Genomic DNA, 25518 nt, shown 5'->3' with positions numbered 1-25518 from the left:
AACATTTACATCACAGATTCTTTGTATAGCAGTAAGTTAGTTATGCTTCCTCCCACAAGTACATGTACACACCGGACTGGTTGGGTTAGATACAAAATTATTTCTTAAAAGAAATGAACACGGAAACAATCTCTCGACCAGTTAACTTGATCTTTAACCTAATTATCTAAAGGAGGCGAATGTTGCTGTTTACAAATATCCCAAGTGTGTTAGTGTGTGTGTGTTGATAATGTAGGTGTGTGTTGGTGATGTAGGTGTGTGTGTGTTGGTGATGTAGGTGTGTGTTGGTGATGTAGGTGTGTGTTGGTGTGTGTTGGTGATGTAGGTGTGTGTTGGTGTGTGTGGTTGGTGTGTTGTGTTGGTGTGTGTGTGTTGGTGATGTAGGTGTGTGTTGGTGATGTAGGTGTGTGTTGGTGTGTGTGTGTTGGTGATGTAGGTGTGTGTGTTGATGTAACTGGACGTGTTGGTGACGTAAGTGGACGTGTTGGTGACGCAGGTGTGATGGCGTTGGAGGACGCAGGTGTGTGTGTGTGGACATCACTACCTGTGACTCTTGCTCTTTTTTTAACATTTAATCGGAAAGTCTTTGTGGCTTTAGCTAGTTTAGCGTTCCAAGCTTTTTCTATTGAATGATGTTTTCTATCTTATCATTACATTTCTGGATGGTTTCCATTGATTTTCTTCTTGGTCGAAAGGAATCATGACTAGGATATTTGCTCTAATTATATACCTTGAGGTTACCTTGAGGTGCTTCCGGGGCTTAGCGTCCCCGCGGCCCGATCGTCGACCAGGCCTCCTGGTTGCTGGACTGATCAACCAGGCTGTTGGACGCGGCTGCTCGCAGCCTGACGTAAAATGCTAGTATATGCTAGTGACTTTACAAGAATGTAAAATCATCATCAGTATTATGTACTCTCTTAACCCCCCTCCCCCAATGTACCTTATTGTGTATAAATAAATAAATAAATATATCAGCCGGAGGGGGGGGGGGGGCGGAGTGCTCGCAGAGGGCGAGTTCATCCTTACCTGAGGGCGCTCTGAGGGCAGCACCTCCCTCACTCCCTCCTAATATCATCATATCTACTGGAAAAATATGGATGGAGTTTGTCTCCTCTGATTAATTCCACTTATTCCCGCTCGTGCACAAAATGTAGACTTCGTACATTAGCTTTACTAATGAACATTAAACTTGGTACTGGTGCCTGGAATGTCAACAGTAGCAAGTTCAGCACAGTACCCAGACGTTACGGCCTCTATATACAGTAGTACTTTTGTGTACTGTATAAACGCAAAAATATTGCCATATTTTATCTACTGATTTTGTGTAGAGAAGCTCAAAAATGGGAAGGGGGGAGATAGACAAGGACAGCATATTTCAAATGAGTTAAATTAGGACAAGAGGACACAGGTACAAATGAGACAAAGAAATGTCAGGAAATACTGGGGCCAGATTCACGAAGCAGTTACGCAAGCACTTACTAACCTGTACATCTTTTCTTAATCTTTGGCGGCTTTGTTTACAATTATTAAACAGTTAATGAGCTCCGAAGCACCAGGAGGCTGTATTTAACAATAACAACAGTTGAATGGGAAGTTTTCATGCTTGTAAACTGTTTAATAAATGTAACCAAAGCCGTCAAAGATTGAGGAAAGATGTACACGTTCGTAAGTGCTTGTGTAAGTGCTTTCGTGAATCTGGCCCTTGGTCCCCAGTACGGGTGGTCGGTCAACAAGTGGAATGTACCGAGGGCAGAAGCTGTGGAAGCCACCTCCGTCCACACATTTAAGGCCAGACTCGATACAGAATTGGAACGTCAGAATATCAATTATAAAGCAAGAGGAACATCAAGGTTAGTTAGGCAGGGCAGACAGGTCTATAGACACTGTTAGATAAGTAATGATAGTTTTATCTTGGTTAACTTTCTGATTAATTTGGTGATATTAAAGGTGTCTGATTCATGTAAGATACTGATACAATTATTGGGTTTTACTTCATCTCCTGGTCCCCACCTCTCCAGCTGTCGGTTTAGTGCGATGACTCCCTACCGTATTTGTCTATTCTATGTACGCTTATTATTATTATTATTATTATTATTATTATTGTAATCAAACTGTAAGCACGGGGTTGGGACTGGCGTAGTATATCTTCAAAAATAATATAATTGTTTATGTTCTGTTTTTACTGGTCTAGTTCACTTCAGTTGCTACTACACGACCTAGTAGCTACAGCTACTAGTACTACTACTACTACAAGCCCTAGTAGTTTTGCTATTAGGGCGCCTGATAGCTGAGTGGACAGCACGCTGGATACGTAGTCCTGTGGACCGGGACTCGATTCCCGGCGCCGGCGGAAACAAATGGGCAGAGTTTCTTTCACCCTGATTACCTAGCAGTAAATAGGTACCTGGGAGTTAGCTGTTACGGGCTGCTTCCTGGGGGTGAGTGTGGAGAGAAAGGTTGATTGACAGTTGAGAAGTGGACCAAAAGAGCCAGAGCTCAACTAGGTGAATACACGTAGGATGAAGGAGTATTTGTTCCTATTCCTTAAGCTCAGCTGTGTACAGCTTTCCACTATTTATAATATAATTAATAATAAAGATTTAAACTTTGTTTACTCTAGCATTGTCCCGAGCATTATATGCCTTCAAAAAAATGGTATCTCTCTACTTTTCTAATATGGTTAGGACCAGTTCCCACAACTTTTCAACCTGTCAATCAACTCAATTGATTGACAGTTGAGGCACCAATCCTTAAATCGCCTCTGATCACCCAGGAATAATTGGGGGACCTAGTTGTAACCCGATTGGCATATTGGCCTGATTGTAAACCGATTAGTGAGGGAGAAGTGGTGTAGTGAGGGAGAGGTGGTGTAGGGAGGGAGAAGTGGTGTAGTGAGGGAGAAGTGGTGTAGTGAGGGAGAGGTGGTGTAGGGAGGGAGAAGTGGTGTAGTGAGGGAGAAGTGGTGTAGTGAGGGAGAGGTGGTGTAGTGAGGGAGAAGTGGTGTAGTGAGGGAGAGGTGGTGTAGTGAGGGAGAAGTGATGTAGTGAGGGAGAAGTGGTGTAGGGAGGGAGAGGTGGAGGGGGGGAGCGTGGTGGTGTAGTGAGGGAGAGCGTGGTGGGGTCACAAGGGGGAGGGGGGGGGAGGACATTGAGGAGGGTACAAAACATTCTCTCAGAGATCAAGGCCGGGGTACGATAACACCATCACTGAGAGATATTATATTTTACACAGCTATTTATATTAGATTTGTTAATCTTGTTGTGTAGTCTGAGTTGCGTGTCATATGAGTGCTAATGCTCGGCTCCGCTGGTCTTGGGTTCATGCTTTGTGAACTGTACTCTACTGATCTACTCTACACATTCCTGTCAGTCCGCACAAGCACAGCAGCAGTGCTCATTTTAGTCGGGTCACAGCCGAAAGGTCCCGGGTTTGATTCCCACAGCAGGACAAAGACCCTCGGCCAAGTTTCCTTTTACCTAATTCTTCCACTCACCAAGCAGGATATATGTACCAGTCTCCGTGGTGTAGTGGTAAGACACTCGCCTGGCGTTCCGCGAGCGCTTTGTCATGGGTTCGTATCCTGGCCGGGGAGGATTTACTGGGCGCCAATCCTTAACTGTAGCCTCTGTTTAACGCAACAGTAAAATGTGTACTTGGATGAAATATGGGTAATATGGGTTAGGGAGTTATGCAAATCTTGTTTTTTTTTCTATTAATTTTTTTATACATTTTAATTATAATTTATTTATTTATATATATATATATATATATATATATATATATATATTATATATATATATAATGGTACACACACAAGTTTTTACATTTTGTACAGCATAATAAATGAACTAAACTAACTGTACAACCACTAGCACGCATACATTTCGGACAAGTCCTTAATCCTGTGTTCATTTATCAACCAGGTACCCATTATATTGTTGGGTAAATAGAGGCTACAGTTAAGGATCGACATTCAGTAAATCCTCCCTGGCCAGGATACGAACCCGAGACAAAGCACTCGCAAAATGCCAATCTTACCATTACACCACAAGGACTGCATGAATATTTACATCAGTTTGCATCCTGAGAAAGGTCAGAAGTTGGCCTAGTGGACACCTCGACAAGCTTTTTATTGTTATCAGCAACCCGAGGTACACTCACTAATCTGCTGCTACCCTGTTCTATATGATGGATTACAGGGTATAGGCCAAGAGCAAGATATAACTTTCTCCAATATCCCTATCTTACAGGTTGGTTAGTCTTACATGGAATGAAGAGAAAATGATGAGCTGTGAGTCTGGTCTACTAGGATTCCTGGCTCAACCTTGATGCTGTGCAGATGCCTGATTTCTACAATCTATTGCCAGATTGGGCTAAAAGTAGCAAATTGGGTTATCTTTGAAAGCCCAGCACTCTTAAATTTGTAATCTTGCTACTTTTGGGCTAATCTAAAAATCAGTTGGGTTAATTTCAGTTACTAATGTTAAAACCCAATGACTTATTATTTAAGTTTTTATAGTGTAATGTGTACAAATAACAGCCTGGTTGGCCAGACCACCAACCGCAGGAGGCCTGGTCGGAGGCCTGGTCAGAGACCGGGCCCCCATCTGTACACCTTCTTTCGATAAAATAAATGGAAAATCCACAATATTACAGTGAATTCTAATGAAAAAACATTAATTTTTGTCATTTGTATTGGAAACAATATTTTTATATGCATGTTAATGATCAAAAGGTAAAATCTCGCTTTATGATTTTATGTAAAAATAATAGAATTTGGTAATATATTGAATGTGTTTTTTCATGGTTTGTGATTTCAAGTAAAATAATGGTATCTCTCACCAAAATCCACTAGTCCAATATGAATTGCTGGACCCCCTAAAGTTCACATTTTATATTCCTGAATTAGCCCAAATGAAAATTGGAGCTGTATCTTAAGAACCTAACCAAACCTAACCTATGACAGCAATCCTATCTTAGGCCTAAAATAATATGCATATGCTATACTAGGCCTAAGAATGCTTAAGTTTGATTTTTAGCCTTTTTGTGGCCTCTACAAAATTAATAGCACAAATGTAAACATTTTGATTGGTCCAGCAGCATATATTGCCAACTGATATTCCAAATTAGAAGTGCCTCTTCAATGTAACAACTGAAACAAACACGAACAACCTCACACCTCGGGTTCATTCTCGACTAACAATCGGGAATTCTAGGTTCAAATCCCAGGCGGGACAGAAATGGTTGGGCACGTTTTCTCTCACTTAATGCCTCTGTCCACCCAGTAGAAAATAGGTACCCAAGAGTTTGCCAGCTTGTTGTGGGGCTGCATCCCGAGGAAGGTCAGTAGTTCAGCCTTGGGAGGGGGAGGGGGAAGGAGGGCTTCAATATAAGCCTAACCTGTATATATACACTGACTGCCTGTCCCCTGACAAAATTAATAATTATTATTAAATGTCTATTACAGTATCCAAATTATAATAAAGCAATTTATATATACAAAGCTTTCACAAGCTATAACGATACAGCATAATCAAATTAATACAAATATTAAAATGCAAACTTTATTATTTTGTATTCATCAAGTTTACATTTGTTAAAAACAGGCACTTCCAAACATATGGCATTATAGTGTCATTATAAAAAAAGGAAATAAAAAACACCAGAATGTCATAACACATCAGTAACAATTAATAAAATAACCTAATACAGTCTATAGCAGCAGTAAACAAAAATATAACATTTTTATAAATGTACAAATGAATAAATGTAAAATTGCATTCAGCATATTATTTACATACATTTTATTACTCAAATAATCAAATCCCATTTTCAAATGTCATAGTAATGATGACCCATGCTGATGGCAATGAAGATGAGATATACAGTATATATTATATTATATTATAAAACACGAAAAATAAACACGTGATTAAAAATGAACAGTGTCAGACCACAGGGGAAATTGAAACAGGAATTTCCTTAAGTACTTTCGTATATTAATACATCTTCAGAAGGAGTGATTTTACAGGTCAAGTATTGGACATATATAGGCAGGAGAGAATGGTGGAGTGAGGTGAGGTACAATGGCAAATGAATAGGAATTAGGTGGACACAAATATGAGCCGCACAAGAACTGCAGAAGGCCTATTGGCCCATACGATGCAGCTCCTATTCATACACACCAATTCCCATTCCACCATTCTCTCCTGCCTATATATGTCCAATACTTGACCTGTAAAATCACTCCTTCTGAAGATGTATTAATATACAAAAGTACTTAAGGAAATTACCGTTTCAATTTGTCTCCGTGGTCTGACACTATATATATATAGTGACAAAACACCAATGTAAGCTGGATATGCACTTCACTTGTAGAAATATAATAAAATACAGTAGAACCTCTGTTTTAGAAATGCCCCAGTTTTCAAATTTTTCGGTTTTCAAGTTCAATTTCTTCGAAAAATTTGACTTGGTTCTTGAAGTTTGCCCTAGTGCTCGAGTTTGTTGATACACATACGGGTCGACCGAGCACATGACGCACTTCAGTTTACCAGTGTCTCCCACCTAGTGACGACCGCACTTGAATTCTTTGTGAAGAATTTCATTGTTTTTGTGCTTTTTTTTTGGTTTCTGAACATAATTTTCTTATTATATATCATGTCATGGGTTCCAAGAGAGTCAATGGTAAAGTTCAACCTAAGAAAATATTTGTGAGGATGATGATAAAGGAAAAACAAGAAATCATTCATAGTGAGACAATGTGATGTCTCACTACAGATAAATGTTAAAACAGAAAAACAAGTGTCTATTGACAGATTCTTAGTAACACAAGCAAGCAATGAGCCACAACCAGGTGCTAGTGGTATGCCTGCAAAATGTAGGAAAGAGAATACCCCAGAAATATCATCACTGCTGTTATAGTGGAAACACTAACACCTCTCCTCCTACCCCCTTCCTCACTGTCTTCCATACACCAACAAGAGTCCTCAATAAAGGTAAGGTACCTATGAGTATTATTCTGTATAAAATGTATTTTTTAGTTAATATTTTTGTGGGTGTGCAACGGATTAATTCAACTGACATTATTTCTTATGTGAAAATTCATTTCAGTTTTCGAAGTGTCTCTGGGAATGGATTAAATTCGAAAACTGAGGTACCCCTGTACTCATACATTGTTTAGATGGCCAGGAAGTGGAAATCACTAAATTGTAAAAACTGCTTCTATCTACAACTTAAAACAACTAAAAATAAAAGCAGAAGTTTATTCTGCTTGAGAACGGTCCAGGACGGACCAAAACGTCGTCATCCCTTCACTTTCTAATGTGTGGTTTGGTCAACATATTTAAGCCACGTTATTGTGACTCATCGCCTGCAACAAAAGCAGAACTTGAATGTCAATAGATGTAAAAACGACAACAGATACTGTACAAAAGACAATATGGTGGTGACAAAGAGCTAGTTCTCATTTTCCTAATGTCACTGATAGACAAGCACTAGTTGGTGACAACTCCACTGGTTAAGTACATTGTTAAAGGAAAGCAGGACACAAAAACAGGTAAAAAAAATTAATACTGCAATGAGAAAAAGTTTAAATTGTTCCAGGGTGTAAATTACACAGCCATTTGTACGAAGAAGCAACGATGAGAACTAAAATTGTGGCAAGAGAATGTGGGGGCATTCCTTAAGTCAGATCCTATGTCCCATAAGTCAGGAACCATGTCCCATAAGTCAGGAGCCATGTCCCATAAGTCAGGATCTTATGGGACATATCAGCCAATGTAGATGCACACGTGTAATCCCATACGACCTGTTTACCTTCCCTCCATGGCTGCAGGGTGACTCCATCTAGGCATTTTTGGCTGTTGTCAGATCAGCACAACTAAAGTAAGGATCCATGTCCCAAAAGTCAGGTCCTGACTAATGGGACATGGGTCCTATGTCCCATAAGTTAGGTGTAATGACTGATATGTAATGTTTAGCTGTCATTGTTATTACTGTAATCAAATTGCTTTGCTTTATTTGTTAGTTTGCTGGATTTTTGGCTATGTTAATTTTCATTACTTAATTTCAATGTTTGCAAGTTGTCAGAGTTCTGTACAAGAGAGAATATTTAGTATTGTTTAGCATATATACACTTTTTGTGAGGGGTAGCATCACTGCAGTGCTATGCACTGTGAAAATTATATTACATTTATGCCAGGTCACAGTACCCCCGTGTTGGGTATCTTTGGATCAGTAATGCCATTTACATCTCGGTTGGAATATGAGTGAACACGTACTACTTCTGGTTATGCAAGCAGATGAAAAGAGTTATACATCTCGCTTGTGTCATGCATCACAGCCATATTTTGTGCTACAGAATGAGGCAGGTAGCAGGGGGAAGGTCAAGGTTTGAACCCGACCTCTCCTACAGCCGAACTGACCCTTCCCTACGACTCCCAGTGACATCCGAGTGACCCATAGTTCACCAAGTCAGGTGTCGAGTTGTGGTGGAAACTATATTCTGACTGGTGTTGTGCGTGATGGTCTCCATTACGAGATGTGAGGTGTGAGCTTGGTTACCTAGATCCAGCTGTCACAGCATTCTTGGGACGAGTATTGAAGAGGAAAGACAGACTCCCTGAACTTCAAGTCATATATTACCTACAAGCTAGTTACTACCTCCAGAAACATATCACCTGTGGACGATTCCTGTGGTGGTATAAATGATTCATAATGACAACAACGAAGTGTGCTCATGTGAATGTGTACGCATGCGAATTCTTGTGAGTAAATTTTTTATTGCGTATGCTATTTACTCACATTTCGTGGGCTCAAATGCAACGCAATGAGCCTGGTGGTGCTCTTCTCAGTCTGGCGTGGGTATTCAAAGTGACATTTCACATGCAGTGCTGGTCCATGACCAAACATGTGTCTGTGACTATTATCTCCCATGCATCAGCTTTATGTGCATGGAATTTACTCCCGAGTATCATTTCAGCTCCTGAATGTCTATGGAATATGGCAGTGGTATTAGGCAGCCATTATTAGTGGAGCGTGCAAAATTGAAGTGTTAAGCTAGGGTCTTTCATATCTTGAGTATAGTCAACGCACACAGATACTGTGCATAGATTTGCTTATACAACACACTGTAAAGACAATTGTTCCCCCCATCCATGTGTAAATATTTTTGTGTTGTTTATGTTTAATAAATTTGTATACAAGAGCTACACATGGTGTATCAGTGAACCCTTCTCTCTCATATATAAATCTACTATCCCCATAAACGGAATCCACATTATACTAGCACCACATCAAAAACTTTTGATGTACCCGATTCTCTGATTCCCTGCTTCAGTAGGTTGAGTCAGACACAACCTATATCTGACAAAATTCACTGTAATTCTCTAAGCATTTTACCCCTGTTGATAACCACTGTGAGCATTCGATCCTTCGGTCCTTCAGTCCTTACACTGCTGCACACAGAGGTGGTCCCAATAAAGTAATTTCAGAACAGCAGACAAGGTATCCAAGTAGCACTCACAGGATACATAGTGTCAGGAGTGATGATGCCACACCTACAGTACATGCTTCCTCAATTAATGGGGGACAATCTATAAGTTTTGAGGTAGACATTACTGGAAATTTGAATAATGAATTAAAAAATAAATGATGCACAAAAGTAATGTTCGAGAGATTCAAAAGTTAGCAAAAAGATAACATGAAATATACATATAAAGGGATGTTATCTAACTTTGAAGATGAAAATATAAAATCCTCTAGCAGGTACTTATTGGATCTAAATAATTTGCCATTTCCAGTTCCACATGCTTTGAGCAAAACTCATGACAGTATAATACATTCTTGCAAACATCTTAATGCTGTAACTGTCACACACTCTCTCTCTCTCATACAATGTACCTAGATTTTCTAAAATATTTCAGACTTCCTTTTACTTTTGTAATAATGCTGTATTTAACTTTTAACAATGTACTGTAATTAACTTCTATTACAACCTTCCACCCAAATATTATATGAAAATCAAGTGAAAACTTCCTTCTAAAACTAATCTGTATCCTCAATATAAACAAAACAAGGTGGACTAGTTCCATCCACACTACACTGTACCAGAACAAACTGAATAAACTAAAGAGATTTTGTCTGTGCACATGAACCTTAGAAATGTTATCTTTTCCAGCCAAGGTCTTTAACTATATCATCTATCACCCCATTTACATCCTTTATTCAAATGCTATAAATGTTATCAAAGATTCAGTCCCTTACTTTTGAACTAGCTTTCCTCAAAACAGTATTCACAGTAATTGTTCTTCATATTATTACACCATTACTTGATGGCTAATATTGTAATGCAATTTAAAGTAGAGTTCCTTGCATAACTCAACATCCAAATTTTCTACTCCTCTTACGCTATCATCATGAGCATGCTATGGGGCCTGACAGCTGAGTGGACAGCGCTTGGGATTTGTAGTCCTGAGGTTCCGGGTTCGATCCCAGGTGAAGACAGAAACAAATGGGCAGTTTCTTTCACCCTGATGCCTCTGTTCACCTAACAGTAAAGAGGTAAGTTAGACAGCTGCTACGGGCTGCTTCCTGGGGATGTGTAACAAAAAGGAGGCCTGGTCAAGGACTGGGCCGAGGGGATGCTAAGCCCCAAAATCATCTCAAGATAACCTCAAGATAACCTCATATTCGTTTATCACCATTAATGTCAACATTTTCACCTGCTTCATCTTCTGAATTAAGAATAAAGAGCATGTTAAAATTTATTAACAAGAAAAAACAATAAGACGTGAGTATTTTGAAGTCTGATAAAGGATACGATTCAGCTGAATATGTATAAAATAATGGAGAGAGTAATAGTATTACTTCCCTTAATTTTCAAAAGTTGATCTTTTAAAAGTATAGACCCTGGCACTTACTAAATTTTAAAGCCAACAATATACTAGCAATATTACTCAAAGCATTGTTTTATCCACTCTGGAAATTACAATGGCCCAATACAAACCAAAATATGATAATGTTTTCCACTTATAATATCTTGGTTTAGTGTTTATTGTTCAATCAATGTTGCTGTAGTTTTTGGTCTTCATAGCTTTATTAAACCTTGAGATGTAAAGTATCTGTACCTACTGTAGTGTTAAACCTCAAGATGTATAGTATCTGTACCTACTGTAGTGTTAAACCTTAAGATGTGAAGTATCTGTACCTACTGTAGTGTTAAACCTTAAGATGTGAAGTATCTGTACCTACTGTAGTGTTAAACCTTAAGATGTATAGTATCTGTATCTACTGTAGTGTTAAACCTCAAGATGTATAGTATCTGTACCTACTGTAGTGTTAAACCTTAAGATGTGAAGTATCTGTACCTACTGTAGTGTTAAACCTTAAGATGTATAGTATCTGTATCTACTGTAGTGTTAAACCTCAAGATGTATAGTATCTGTACCTACTGTAGTGTTAAACCTTAAGATGTGAAGTATCTGTACCTACTGTAGTGTTAAACCTTAAGATGTGAAGTATCTGTACCTACTGTAGTGTTAAACCTTAAGATGTATAGTATCTGTATCTACTGTAGTGTTAAACCTCAAGATGTGAAGAATCTCTACAATGTGTAACAACAAAAAAACAGAAAACATTTGATAAGACAGGATAATTTATAGACATAGATCATGACAAAATATTCATTAAATCAACAATTATATTCATCTGTAAAAAAAATTAAAACAATTATGTCTTTTCTCTCTTAAACAATCTTCAGTGCCTTACTCAAGTTACCACATCACATTTTGTATTAATTAATTAATGGGTTCCACAAAGGCAGAAACATGTCTCCATACCTACGGTAGTTAAACAACACCTAAAAGTTAAAACAGATAGAGGAATTTGATTTTAATAACAATTTGTCTTATGGAACATAAATTGGGTCATCAATATAGAAGAATTTTATAAATATAAAAATATAATACATATCTAGGTACATAAAAATGTTTCCTATCTTGACTAAGGAGAGTTAATTATGCAAAGGTACGTCAGCTTAGTATGTCTGTCATTTGTGAGAGAATGTAGCTGGGTGATCAAGGAAGGTTTAATGGCAACGGGACATCACTGACCTTGGGTGGCTGTGGATTAATATTATTAGCTTTCATATATGACAAAACTTGAGTAGGAACTTCTGCAAGTATTTCCCTAGCTAGTCTAAGCCCAGCTGTGAGAGGATCCCCACTGCCCCTCAGGAAGTCCCTGAAAGGCACAAACTGCACAATGTCACGAGCAGCATACTGACCATTACTGGAGAGTCGCACAACGTCTCCATCTAGTTCTTCCATACTGTCAAATTCTGCTCCACCTACTCCCACAATGATGATTGACAGTGGCAAGGATGAAGCATTAACAATTGCCTGTAAATAAAAGATAAATTGAATTATTGTAATTAGCTGGGAATAATGTAATCACTGAAATATACTGTATTTAAAAATTCAGCAAATGACCTCTTATTTTGTTTCCTGTTTCTTTAAACTTTATAAAAGCTTGGAATAAGTAGTAAAAATAATGTTGAAAACTACAAGAGTTAAACTGAAGAATAAGAGTGACTGATATAAGAATGATGTCATGTGGATCACATCTTTAGGAGTAGAGTGTTGGCTACAAAGGCATTAAAAGATTAAGGATGTTTCAGTACTTAAAACACTTCACTTATCTATACTATAACATTTGTTTACATAGTTTGGGGCCATGACCATCTTCAAGTCTGCAGGTATCAGAAGCAGCCATGTGTGGTTTGCTTTGTCTCGTTGACTTTCTGGGTGCTTCCATTGGTGATGGCATAAATGAATAACTTGAATATAACTGCCACAGTTCCCCCGTGTCTCTGTGAGGGGGGGGGGGGTTACCAGTTTCTGGCACTATGTCCCTGGTAAGCCAGAGAACTCCGAGACTGATGGCACCTACATCGCAGGTGGTAGCCGTCATTGACGTTCAAAAAAAATGTAAGGGGCCCTACAAGGTGCCACTGGGAAAAGCAAAACAACCCCATGATAGGACCTTTTCACACTACTTTTATAATAATAATATATATATATTATATATTATATATATATATATATATATATATATATATATATATATATTTCGCCTCACAGTAGGTCGCCGCGACCCGTTGCTTTTGGGGACGTCGAAGGCCCGGACGGATTGGTACCCTACCGGCTGGGGATGCGGCTTCGGCTTCTCCTCTTGTCCGGTGGGCGAAACCGCCGGTGTCCTGGCTGCCCTGCGACGGTCGTAGAGACGAGCCCCTCCCATTCGTGGGGGGCGGCTCTCGCGGCGTGCAAAAGGTCGGTGATCCACCCGACCCGTCTTCCTCTAATGCGTTATGCGTGGTTTCCTCCGAGGCTATGGGTCCCCCTTCTTCCAGCTAGAGGTGGTACTCCCTTCCATATTATATATATATATATATATATATATATATATATATATATATAATTTATATTTATATATTTATATTTATATATATATATTTATATATATATAATCTACTAAAAAATAACTACTGTATTGATCACCTCATGGTCAACAGAGCACTGTAACCACTTTTTTTGTTTTTTTTTTGAGATATATACAAGAGTTGTTACATTCTTGTACAGCCAGTAGTACGCGTAGCGTTTCGGGCAAGTCCTTAATCCTATGGTCCCTGGAATACGATCCCCTGCCGCGAAGAATCGTTTTTTCATCCAAGTACACATTTTACTGTTGCGTTAAACAGAGGCTACAGTTAAGGATTTGCGCCCAGTAAATCCTCCCCGGCCAGGATACGAACCCATGACATAGCGCTCGCGGAACGCCAGGCGAGTGTCTTACCACTACACCACGGAGACTGACTAAATTATGGCAAATTATGGCACTGGACCAATTATGGCAAAAACTGATAACTTACCTCTTTAGTATGTGCCATATCAGTGATGATACCATCAGTAAGGATGAGAAGAATGAAGTATTTGTCCCCAGTCTGATTAGAGATAGCAAAGCGGGTAACATGATTGATGATGGGAGCAAAATTGGTGGGCCCATAGAGTTGAACACGATTTATACACCCATAGTAAGCATCAACAACTCCTGTAGAGAGAAGCAGGGTTAAGGTTAACCAGTTTAATACAACAATGTTTTGACATGTCAAATTTCATGTTGAATTTTATATGTTATTCTAAACATATGTATTTTGAGGCTGGCCCTCAGTTAGTATTTAGTCCATAAGACTCTAGTACCACAGACACCCTCATAATGCTACCTGCCTTGCATGTCCCTAACTAGTTAGTTTACTTCAACTTTGTTCAATGGTTTTCTTAGTTGGCACTTCCCTTTTCCCCTCAGAACTACCTTCTCTGATGGGTTTGGGTGTCCTTTTTGGGCTTCTCCTTTTGAGTTGCCCTGGTATTCGATGGCAACATACACAGTTCCTTGTTTGAGAGTTACTGGGTTCAATGTGTGTGAAGGCAACTTTCACTTGTCTTGCACCTGCCACTTCCATCCATTTATTGATGACTTGGACAGCCTGTTGCCATTACATCTGAGGGATTGTTTACCTCATTCATTGGCTGGGTTACAATAAATTTACCATACAATCTAGAGCTGCACTTTGCTGTTTGCAGCTATACAGGATGCAAGTCTACATTTTGGACACATGGCCATTCCCGTTGCCTCCGTCGCTCTGCCTATTGGGTTCAGGGGTTCTTCTCCCTTAGGTCTGCTGTTGTTGGATCTCTGTTTGGACTGTTGCTGACTTAGAGGAAGAGAAACCTCCTCTTTTTCATGAGGAATAATTTGAAACTGGTATTTTTACTTGTTCTTAACCAACCTACCTGATCAACCAGGCTGCGACTCATACGTCAGGCTGCGAGCAGCCGCGTCCAACAGCCTGGTTGATCAGTCCGGCAACCAGGAGGCCTGGTCGACGACCGGGCCGCGGGGACGCTAAGCCCCGGAAGCACCTGAAGGTAACCTTCCCTTATTGCTCCTCCTGCTGTGGCCATGGGTATGTCTTTGCTGTTGGCCTCTGTTCAGTCTCCTGGCCTCTGTTCAGTCTCCTGGCCTCTGTTCAGCCTCCTGGCCTCTGTTCAGCCTCCTGGCCTCTGTTCAGCCTCCTGGCCTCTGTTGTTGGTTTGGGGCTCTAAACTACCTCGCCTTGAGCTGCAGTATAACAACTTAATACTTTTCTAAGCTGTATAAGTTTAGAAACATAACATACTTAAGCTTGGCTTAAACATATATATTTATGCTAAGTTTATACCACTTTAGAAATATATAACAGACTTACAACATAGTTGTTATAAGTTACCCATATTTTTTTTTTTGAGATATATACAAGAGTTGTTACATTCTTGTACAGCCACTGGTACGCGTAGCGTTTCGGGCAGAAACTAATATAACACATTATAAATTATATAACAAACAAATTATATAACAAATATAATAATTATGATTAATTTATACCGCATGTAAATATACTAGCATTTTTAAAACTCTGATTTAATGGTCAATAGATACAATTTTTCACAATGCATACAAAACTCCTTAATTTTAACTTTAATAAGATTAATACTTGCAAAGTTTGACTTGCAAATTAAACTCAAGAACAGTACAATTAGGACTTTTTATTGATATTGCAGAACAAATTTTAAATGCTAACCTTGAACTCCAAAACAGTAAGGATTTGATGCATCCCCATTGACAAAAAACTCATGAGACACTGCATCGTAACTTGGAGGAATCTTGGCTCCAAAGCCAAGAACTGGAAAGTGTTTATCTGTGTCATAATCTTCAATAATGTGTCCAACTGCTTGAATAGCTTGAACATATTGATTTGGAGCCACTGGGTTGATGAAGTGCAGAGACTGTGGTGACTGTGGATTACCATTTGATGCTGTAGAAAAAAAAAAGTGTTGAATATAATGAAACGCTATTTTCCGGGCGAGGCCACAGCAATGGCCTATGAACACTTTAAATTATGTCATCTTGCCATCGACCAAGGAAGCCATCCAGAAAGGTGCCTTTCCTAGTTTATGCTGTTCTTTCTACATTTTCTTATAATAAGAAAAAGAATGCTATTTTCACATTTTGTCATTAATCATTATTGGACTGAAAGTAGCGAATAAGACTAACACGAAGAAAACTTTTATATAAAAAAAATTCTTTTTCCAAACTAGTAAATTTACTCCAATACAATACGTACTTAAATATAAATAATCTTTTGTACATAACAAATTACAACATGCAAATCAACACGTTTCTTAATTACGTAACCAAAAATGTTAGAAATTGGTACAAGACAAGAGTATGAGCTTTGAACAAAGCATAATTACAAATTTTTGGTACTACTACTACCAGGGGTGCCAGTTAATGCCATCAACAACCTGTGGCAGCATTTACTTAATCCAGGCACCTGTTTTCAACGTCAGACGACCCGGTCAAATATTACACGATCTGGAACCAGCTTTCTAGGGACGTTGGCCAAGGTCTCAAATTGCAGCCTAGGATGAGATTTGCATCTTCGACCAATACGGGTCAGTCCAGCCCAAGGCTTTATATTCACAAAAGTTTTATCCTAAATATATTCTGTATTTGCCATAAAAATAATAATTTAAATAAAAAATTATAACAATAAATGATGTGAAAATCCGCAAGAGCTGTGACAAAGATTCAAACTTATGCACTGGGTATTCTCAGATGCACGCTCTAAATGACTAGACCATGACAATGTCCTGGTGTAGTCGTCTAGACCTTGCATCTGGGAATAACCAGCACATAGGTTCAAATCCTCCTCACGTCTCCTGTGGATTTTTTCATTGATATATCACAATATGATTTCTCTGTGTAACAAATTATATGATAATAATACTAATTAACAATAATAATAATAATTGATAATACAGTAGTAATAATAATAATAATAATTTAATTCACCTCGGCTCTAGAAGACTCGAACTACGGACCCACACGTGTGAGGCAACAGCTCTATCGGCTGAGCAGCAGCAGCAGCAGCAGCAGCCGCAGCAGCCGCAGCAGCAGCAGCAGCAGCAGCAGCAGCAGCCGCCGCCGCCGCCGCAGCAGCAGCAGCAGCAGCCGCCGCCGCCGCCGACGACGACGACTGCTAGTTGCTCTGCTTGGCCATTACACTTGCACACCAAGCAGCAGCACCTCAAACACAGGGTACCCTGACTTACCTAAATCCCAATCCCACCGAGTGCCCTAGTAAACTATCCACACCCAGGACAGGAGGACCAGAAACTATCCACACCCAGGACAGGAGGACCAGAAACTATCCACACCCAGGACAGGAGGACCAGAAGGGAGGGCCCAGAGGAGGGCAAAGGTAGGCTGCACACTTGACATGACAACTGAAGTTTTGTTAGTAGCACCTATGGGCTACTAGCATAACCCTTCTGGTCAAGACTTCCAAGTCCATTGTAAGAGCCAGATTCTCCTCCATTAAACATAGGACCTTCTTACCCTTCACACTAGCAAGAAACTGAGATTTCCAGTGCTTATACAGTATTTGAGAGAAAATATTGTGGCAATGAACAAGATAGAACTTGCCTCTCTGGACTACTCAGAAACATCCACTATACATTGTATCATAACAGGCTAAAAGTATCTAAACCAGAAGTTCTACTGGACTTACCAGCTGGTACCTACTATCAAAGTCACTTAACAATTCTGATGGAACACCTGTCCAATAACCAGCATGGAGGCCAGTCACATTGTTAGGTAGCTCAAGTAAGGAGAACCACCGACTCAATTTGACAGGTGCTGCCACCTTTCTGTAGCATAGTGTAGTGGTTGGGCATGGTAACTAGCAGTTTGCAAGAACAGTAATTGATGGTCCTAGCTTAGCCATTAATTTTTGAGGGGTTTGAGTTTTTGGAATGTGATTTCTGGCAGTCATTCCAGGCTGTATTATTTTCCAGTATCTCCAGAGCACCATGCCAGTAGGTACAATATCCAAGAGCAATGCCAATTCAACACCAAATCAATATCTTCAACAGCGATTCAATACTGAATAAATATTGATAACATTGATTGAACGTTGTACTAATGCTACTCCTGAATATTGTGCCCACTGGAATTATGACTCGGCAGGGATGGTTTGAAAAGATCCTGCTGCACTAGTTCAGATGTCAACCGATCCTGATTATAAACAGCCCTTTCCTGGGGCCAGGAGCTTCAAAATAGATGTGTATAAACATCTATTTTTAACAAGTGTATACACAAAATGAAAGCATAAACAAGGCCGATGAAAAGGGTGTAACACCTACAATATTGCTACAAACCTGTGAAATCGATGGCAATAAAGGCATTTATCTCCATGCCACCCTTGATGTAGTCGATGAAAGAGAAAATCTCATGAACATGGGCTTTATTAATCATCACCTCTCCAGAGTTCTTGTAGCTATTACCTTTCTTCCTCTGTAAAGAGAATTCAGTAATAAACACAATTTTATTTTATTTAAAATAAATAAATAATTGTACAGATGGCCCATGATATGTTAGGTATTGCATTATATGGATGAGAGATTATGCAGGTAAACAATTTTCCATTAAATTTTGAAATGCAGTTGCAAAACTTACTTTATGGGAGTTAAGAAACACTATTTCATTGTAAACATACTGAAGTAAAACAGAATAAAAAGAACAGTACAGTACAGTGATCACATGCTAATTTTCATGTCAAGGTTGAAGTTCTGAATATTGATCAATAGCTGCATAAATGCTGTTTTTATGGGGATTAATAAACAAAAAATCCAAAATTACCTCTAACCCAAGAAAGAGTTAGAGGTGTGTGAAGGTCATCGGGCCTTTGTGAAAGACATGTCACTGGTCTTCATGATGTAAAACTGGAAATATTATTGGAATTGGAGATATGCAATATAGAGATTGGAAAAAGATTGGAAGTATGCAAATGTTACCCTTATTTTCATAAAAGGCAGAAAGAGCTCGGCAGAAAACTACTGGCCGATCAGCTTGACATCACACATCTGTAAGCTCATGGAGAGTATCCTCAGGGAAGGAATTATTCACCATCTTTCAGTGAACAACTTTGTTCAATCGACACAACATGGGTGTGTAAAAAACAGATCATGCCTTACAAATCTGCTCACATTTTTTAAAAAAGGTAACCAGCTACTCAGACAAAGGCCTTCCGGTGATTGTAGTATACTGTACTTATTTTGCTAAAGCTTTTGATAAGGTACCACATGAAAGACTGGCAAAGAAATTATAGACCAATGGAATAAATGGTAAAATAATATTAAGGATAAAACAATGGTTATCTTCTTTAGAGGTTATCTTGAGATGATTTTGGGGGTTAGCATCCCCGTGGCCCGGTCCTCGACCAGGTCTCCTTTTTGTTACACACCCCCCCAGGAAGCATTCCATAGCAGGTGTCTAGCTCCCAAGTACCTATTTACTGCTAGGTAAATAGGGGCATCTGGGTGAAAGAAACTCTGCCCATTTCTTTCCGCCCTCACTGGGGATCGAACCCGGAACCTCAGGACTACAAATCCAAAGCGCCGTCCACTCAGCTGTCAAACCCCTACCCCAGATGGTTGAAGGAAAGAAAACAAAGGGTCGTGTTAAATGGAAATGACTCGGAATGGAAAAATGTGATAAGTGGGGTGCCACAAGGGTCCATTTTGGGACCTACCCTTTTTGTCATATACTGTATAGTACATCAATGATATAGGCTAGAATATTACAAACATCATCATCAAATTTGCAGATGACACAAAGATTTATGATAAAGTGGGAAATAATAACGATACTGAAGCCTTACAAAGAGATTTACACGAACTCCACAAATGGTCAGAAGACTGGGAAAAGCTTTTAAATATCGACAAATGCAATACCATACATGTGGGGCATAACAACCCACGCCACAACTACCAAATTAATAGCATTACATAACAGCATATTGATGAATAAAATAAAAATACCTGTATATTAAAAATATATCATTTTGAAATAATTTCAATTTTATAATTTTTAATTTCATTGAGCAAAATAAAAATTTTGCTCAGTGAAATTCATCTATAAATCATAGAAAAAACCAGCGTTGAACTTAATGAAATGCCAGTTTCTGGGCAAGCCTCAGAGGCTCCCTAAAGCTATCCAAACTGATATAGTGCTATATTATTTGGCATCATCAGTCACAGAGTTCATATGCCTACTCAGAACCATGAGCACGAATCCAGTCACCCTCAGAGGCACAAGGAGCAAGAGCCTATGAACACTTTATATTTAAAGTATAGGGGTACCTCGGTTTAAGAATTTCATCTGTTCCTGGAGACGGTTCGTAACACGAAAATTTGTAAACCGAAGCGAATTTCCCCATAAGGAATAATGGGAAATGAATAAATCTGTTCCCGACTCCCCAAAAACTTCCCTTCAAAGTAAATTTTATACCTAATTCACCCAAATCTTCACAACAAAAGTATGTTCAAGCTATTACTTACCCTTGCTGATGACTCCTGTTAGTGTATGGAAGATGGTGAGGAGGGGGGAGGAGGAGAGGTGTTACTGTTTGGAAGGGGAGTCCCCTTCCATTAAAACATCAGGCAGTGAAGATTTCTCTGGCGTGCACTCTCTGGAACATTTTGCCTACATACCACTAGGTCCTGGTTGTGGCTCACTGCTTGATTTTCTCACAAGGAAACATTCCATTGAAGATTGTTTTTCCCTTCTTTGCAACTCTTTGTCTGCAGTGAGGCATCACAATGCAACGGCCTACTACAGCTTTATCTGGGCGATTCTTTTCAGCAAAATTTTGCAGTCCTTCCCATACTGCACACATTTTCTTAATTAATGAGGAAGGGATATTCTCTACTGCCTCCTCTTCCTCCCCTGAAGATTTGTTGTACTGCCTAGCTAGTTCAACAACACTAGTACCATTTTCATGCTTACGAATGATCTTTCGTTTTTCCTCTATGGTCATTCTCACATGTGATTTCTTGCCTTGAACCTTACCACCTGCTTTCTTGGGACCCATGGCGAGATATATAATAACAACTTTTATACTCAATGGCCAAAAATACGACAAAAACTGTAAATTCTTGTGAAGAATTCAGGCGGGATAGTCACTGGGCATGAGGCACTGATAAACTGAGGTGCGATCGCTGTGCCACCATGCGCTAGGTCTGACGTACGCGTATCAACAAACTCGTATCCCGAGGCAAAGTTCGTATCCCGATTCAAATCCTCCGAACAAACCGGGCTCGTAACCCGAAAAGTTCGTATACAGGGACGTTCGTAACCCGAGGTATCACTATGTCATACTTGCCATCAACCAGAGAAGACACCGAGAGAGGTAGGTGAAACAAAACAGACTACTGATTGAATAGTGAGACCTACATCCTCAGTAGAGCAAAAGAATTTTCCCAGAAAGAAAACAAACACGCAACACTTTATTTAACTAGCCCTCAACTCGTTAGAGCTACCCACCCTCCAGTTCTCGAATGATGAAATCTACCAACCAGAAGGAGGGGAGGGGTGTCAGTGAGCCTCCGGGGCTCACCCAGAAACAGGCGTTTCATTACAATCAATGCAGGGACCTCCATCGGCTCTCTGAAGCTAACCACCCACAGAGAAGGTGTTATGAAAGAGAGCAAATGGTTGCTCTGTGAGGATCAATAGCTAAAGTCAAGGAGTTCCTAAAATAGTGGAAATAGGTAGGCCCGGCCCCCAGGGAAGATATTTCCCAGCAAATAATAATTGAAAATCTGTGGTCTTAGGTTAATAACCTAATCCACTCCAAACAGGATGAAAAGATACTCCTAAACTTTATCTTTATTTATTATTGGCCAGGTTCTGGCTCTGGTTCCTGGTAGGCAACAAGAACTCTGCGACTGATAACCCCAAATAATATAGCACTTTCAGTGGGATAGCTTCGGGAAGCCTCTGGGGCTCCCCACAAAAATGACAATATTGGAAAGATGGGACACAATGAGCACATATGTAATCCTTTAACTACTGCAGTAACTACACAGAAATTAGAGCTCAAACCTCGCAAACAGGATACAGTAGTCGAGTACAAGCATACCTAGCACCCAGTCGAGTACGAACAACCATACTTAACAAAATATAAACTAATAAGCAATCTCAGTTAGGTTGTGCACACTTACCTTCGTGTTTTCATTGATGAGCCAATATGTGTTGCTCGGGCCCGGCCCTTCAATGAGTTTTCGTACTGTAGTGTAAAAATTTCCAATAAGTTTGTGATTTCCATTTGATTTGAAATCTTTGCAGCTTACTTGTATGTTACGATCATAATCGCCATTACAGAAGCTTCGTAAAGGTACGGAAAAATCCTTCCAAACTGGGTTTTGTGTACTATGAGACGTCTCTGTGCGGTGGACCAGAATGAACGTCCCATCTTCGTTTGCTTTAAAGAACTCAAGGAAAGGATTTATAGAAAAAAACCAACTCCTATTTTCAAGATTCTTGCCAACAACCTGCAGATTAAGCTCTTCTTTACATGAACTAAGTTCTTCTGTAATTATCAGGATAGAGCCATTATTGCCACTGTAATTCTTATTAATCAAAGGTTTATGAACTGTATGAGAACTAACTAAATGACCAAGAGTGCACTCATATTCTCCTAGAAAATCATGGTGATCAAGGTCCTTAGAATTGTAATCAATGTCATAAATCAAAAATTTTAGGTGTTGCTGCTCTTCAAAGTGATAAGTAATAGGAATTTTTGTAGCAAAATCTGGATTGAGAGAGTTACTAACACAATCAGTTCGTTTAAACTCTTCCCATTGTTTTGTTCCAAAAGGTTGGTAAAACAACACACAGATAGGATCAGATTTGGAGAAGACATCAGTATCCCGTAGGTTCCTGTGGAAAAATACAAATAATTATATTGTGTATAGATATTTATAAAAATTAGAAAGCCCTGCTAACTACAAAAAAATGGGCCAGACACATATAGAGTTGCATGCTATTTCAAATAAATCACACATATTATATAATGAAGTGCCCTCTTCTGGTAGGACCTCAGAAGCTCACCAGTACTTACGAACTGGTATCAGTACTGTAAGCTTATATATTGTGCCAGGCCTCTGAGAGCCATGCTGATCTACCAGCAGCCAGGACCACAATTTGGCTCACTCACCAAGGTTAGGGGGAACTTGGGGGATCAGAGAACTATCCAAAACAGAGGAAACCAACCAGAAAGGTTAGTGAAATGTAAAAAGCAAACTGCGAGGTCTGAGGAGTCTGATGAAATTCCTTATGGAATGAATCGGCCTCACCCAACATAGTTCATTAGAGTGAGGACACACTGTAGTTACTATAGGCAAATACAGATAAGCTACCTTTATCTTGCAACAGGCATAAAAGGAGAGCTTACCTGCAGGATACAGAGATCTCGACCAAGGATGTTGGTGCGGCAGCCGAGCCAGCCATGGTCCTGGGAATAAGATGTTATGCTACTCTATGGTTATACTCTATTCTTTTAGGTCTCAACATCTCTACCACATTATCCAAACAAAAGAAAGGTTGTCCTGAAAAAAAGGAAACAAAATATCATAAAATTTCCAATACTTGAAAAAAAAAGTATTGAATGTAGTGAAATGTTTCAGTGGCTCCTCAAGCCTGTTGTCCACCTGGATTATACAATACCTGGATGAGGTACAGAAATATTACCAATAATGGTGGCAAGTAACAGTAATAAGAGTTCTTCTTCTTGATAGTAGGTGCACATGAAGGGTTTGTCCTCCGGATGACTGCACCAGGACGTGTTGGAATAAGAGCTCACCTTACCACCCTTATAACCTAACAATCCACTCTTCAACAATCACCCAAAATTCAGTAATTGACCTCAATATTGCGAGTGTGAGGAAGGTGTTATCTGTGAGCTTATGACCGGCAGGAGTGTGAGTGTGTGTCCTTATCACTCACCTCCCCCCCCCCCACATGTGTGCCAACACCCACACTACACCTTCCTATTGATCTAAGTCACACCACCAACTACACCTCTGTACCTCCTAACAGCTCTACACGCTACTACCATGGTAAGCTGGTTGACTGGTGAAGAGTAAGCCAGTCAAGAGGTTGTTGTAGTAGTGTGGAGGAGGAGGAGGAGGAGAGCACCCAAGAGTGGCCTGGACACCCTAAGGTAAACAACTCTCATAATACACTACGTCATCAGTGACGTCACGCATACCGCCTCATCAGTGACGTCACACTAAAACTTTTTTTTTAAATAAAATAAAATAAAATGTTTATTCAGGTAAGGTACATACATACAAGAGATTTTACATAAATTGATCGATTTATAGATGGAGCTAGTACATACAATGCCTAAAGCTATTACGCAAAGCGTTTCGGGCAGTATTGAATGTTTATTTATTTATTTATATATATACAAGAAGGTACATTGAGGTTGTGAGAATACATAATATAGTAATTACAATCTTGTAAAGCCACTAGTACGCGCAGCGTTTCGGGCAGGTCCTTATAATCTAAAAAAAATTTAAGTAGGTAAATCTTTTTGTAAATTTTAGTAAATTTAAGTAGGTAAATCTTTACCTATCTTTCAAATACAAATACAACAAATACAAATTTTTATTCAGGTAAAGTACATACATACAAGGTAAGATAGAAAAGTTGATGGATTTATAGATAGAGCTAGTACATACAATGCCTAAAGCCACTTTTAGCAAAGCGTTTCGGGCAGAAACGGGCTTTTAAACATGCTGTGGCGATCTTTTTATTAATTGGAACACCCTGGCTTGGGAAGTCATACAGCCAGATTTCTACATAAATCACAGGAAGTGTGGAGAGCCTTGGTGAAGCCAGTCCAAGTGTTATATATAAGACCTCCAGCGCCCGGGTGTAGGCAAGGTAGTTTATCTACCCTACAATTCAACATCAGATACACAGAGAAATCACACTAACGTGATGTATATATATATAAATGAGATTTCAATGGGATTTCAGTAGAAATGCGGTTTTATTATCCTTACCAAATCAGGGGTGGTGCAGTACTAGCCTATCATGACTATGAGGAAGTGTGGTCTAGCACTTAATTATGGCCAGCTAACTAGCCTTGTTGTAGCCGTTGTGTTAAAGCTTCACTATTCTAACAATCACTATCATTGTCGAACCTTCCCTTATAGTTGTGAATGGAAGGAGCTTCCACAAGTTCCTTAGTACATTCTACTTGCTTACCACCCATACTGGGTGCGAGTATTTCCTTACTCATTACTTCCACTCATTTACAATTCCAGCTTCCAATTGTGTCCTCTACTGTCTCTTAACTTAAAGAGGCTGTCCTTGTCTACTGTGTCTATTACCATCAGTATCTTGTACGCTGTTATCATATCTCTTCTATTTCGTCTATCCTCCAAGGTTGTGAAAACCTCAAAGCCTAACCCTTTAAGCTCTGGCACTAACCTAGTAACAAAACTCTGCACCTTTTTCGAATTTACTCTTATGTTTCACAAGGTATGGATTCCAGGCAGG

General features: G+C 39.4%; 1 protein-coding gene and 1 long non-coding RNA gene across 6 annotated transcripts in view; one reads left to right on the top strand and one right to left on the bottom strand.

Moving 5' to 3' along the window:
* The first annotated feature begins 1587 nt into the window (after positions 1-1587).
* On the top strand, positions 1588-4792 carry LOC138359029 (uncharacterized). The gene is made up of 2 exons (XR_011225748.1): positions 1588-1850; positions 4251-4792. It is a non-coding gene; the product is annotated as an uncharacterized lncRNA (long non-coding RNA).
* Positions 4793-5550: 758 nt separating this feature from the next.
* Positions 5551-25518, bottom strand: part of LOC123745752 (copine-8) — a 28213-nt gene continuing 8245 nt past the window's right edge. The window contains exons 1-8 of one of the 5 annotated variants that reach the window (XM_069317710.1): positions 24062-24180; positions 23402-23555; positions 22170-22887; positions 18324-18459; positions 15683-15916; positions 13934-14112; positions 12287-12401; positions 5551-9560 (exon numbers count right to left, since the gene is read on the bottom strand). In XM_069317710.1, coding sequence (XP_069173811.1) covers positions 9523-9560; positions 12287-12401; positions 13934-14112; positions 15683-15916; positions 18324-18459; positions 22170-22887; positions 23402-23457 — 1476 coding nt within the window. In that variant the 5' untranslated portion in view covers positions 23458-23555; positions 24062-24180 and the 3' untranslated portion in view covers positions 5551-9522. Of the gene's footprint in view, positions 9561-11670; positions 12402-13933; positions 14113-15682; positions 15917-18323; positions 18460-22169; positions 22888-23401; positions 23556-23697; positions 24040-24061; positions 24190-25518 lie in introns of those variants that run through there. The other 4 variants (XM_045726581.2, XM_045726577.2, XM_045726576.2 and 1 more) reach the window with 4 other exon arrangements.

Source organism: Procambarus clarkii, chromosome 88 (assembly GCF_040958095.1).
Source record: "Procambarus clarkii isolate CNS0578487 chromosome 88, FALCON_Pclarkii_2.0, whole genome shotgun sequence".
NCBI lineage: Eukaryota > Metazoa > Arthropoda > Malacostraca > Decapoda > Cambaridae > Procambarus > Procambarus clarkii.
The sequence above is the reverse complement of the archived record's forward strand: the minus strand, read 5'-3'. Positions and strand labels throughout refer to the sequence as shown.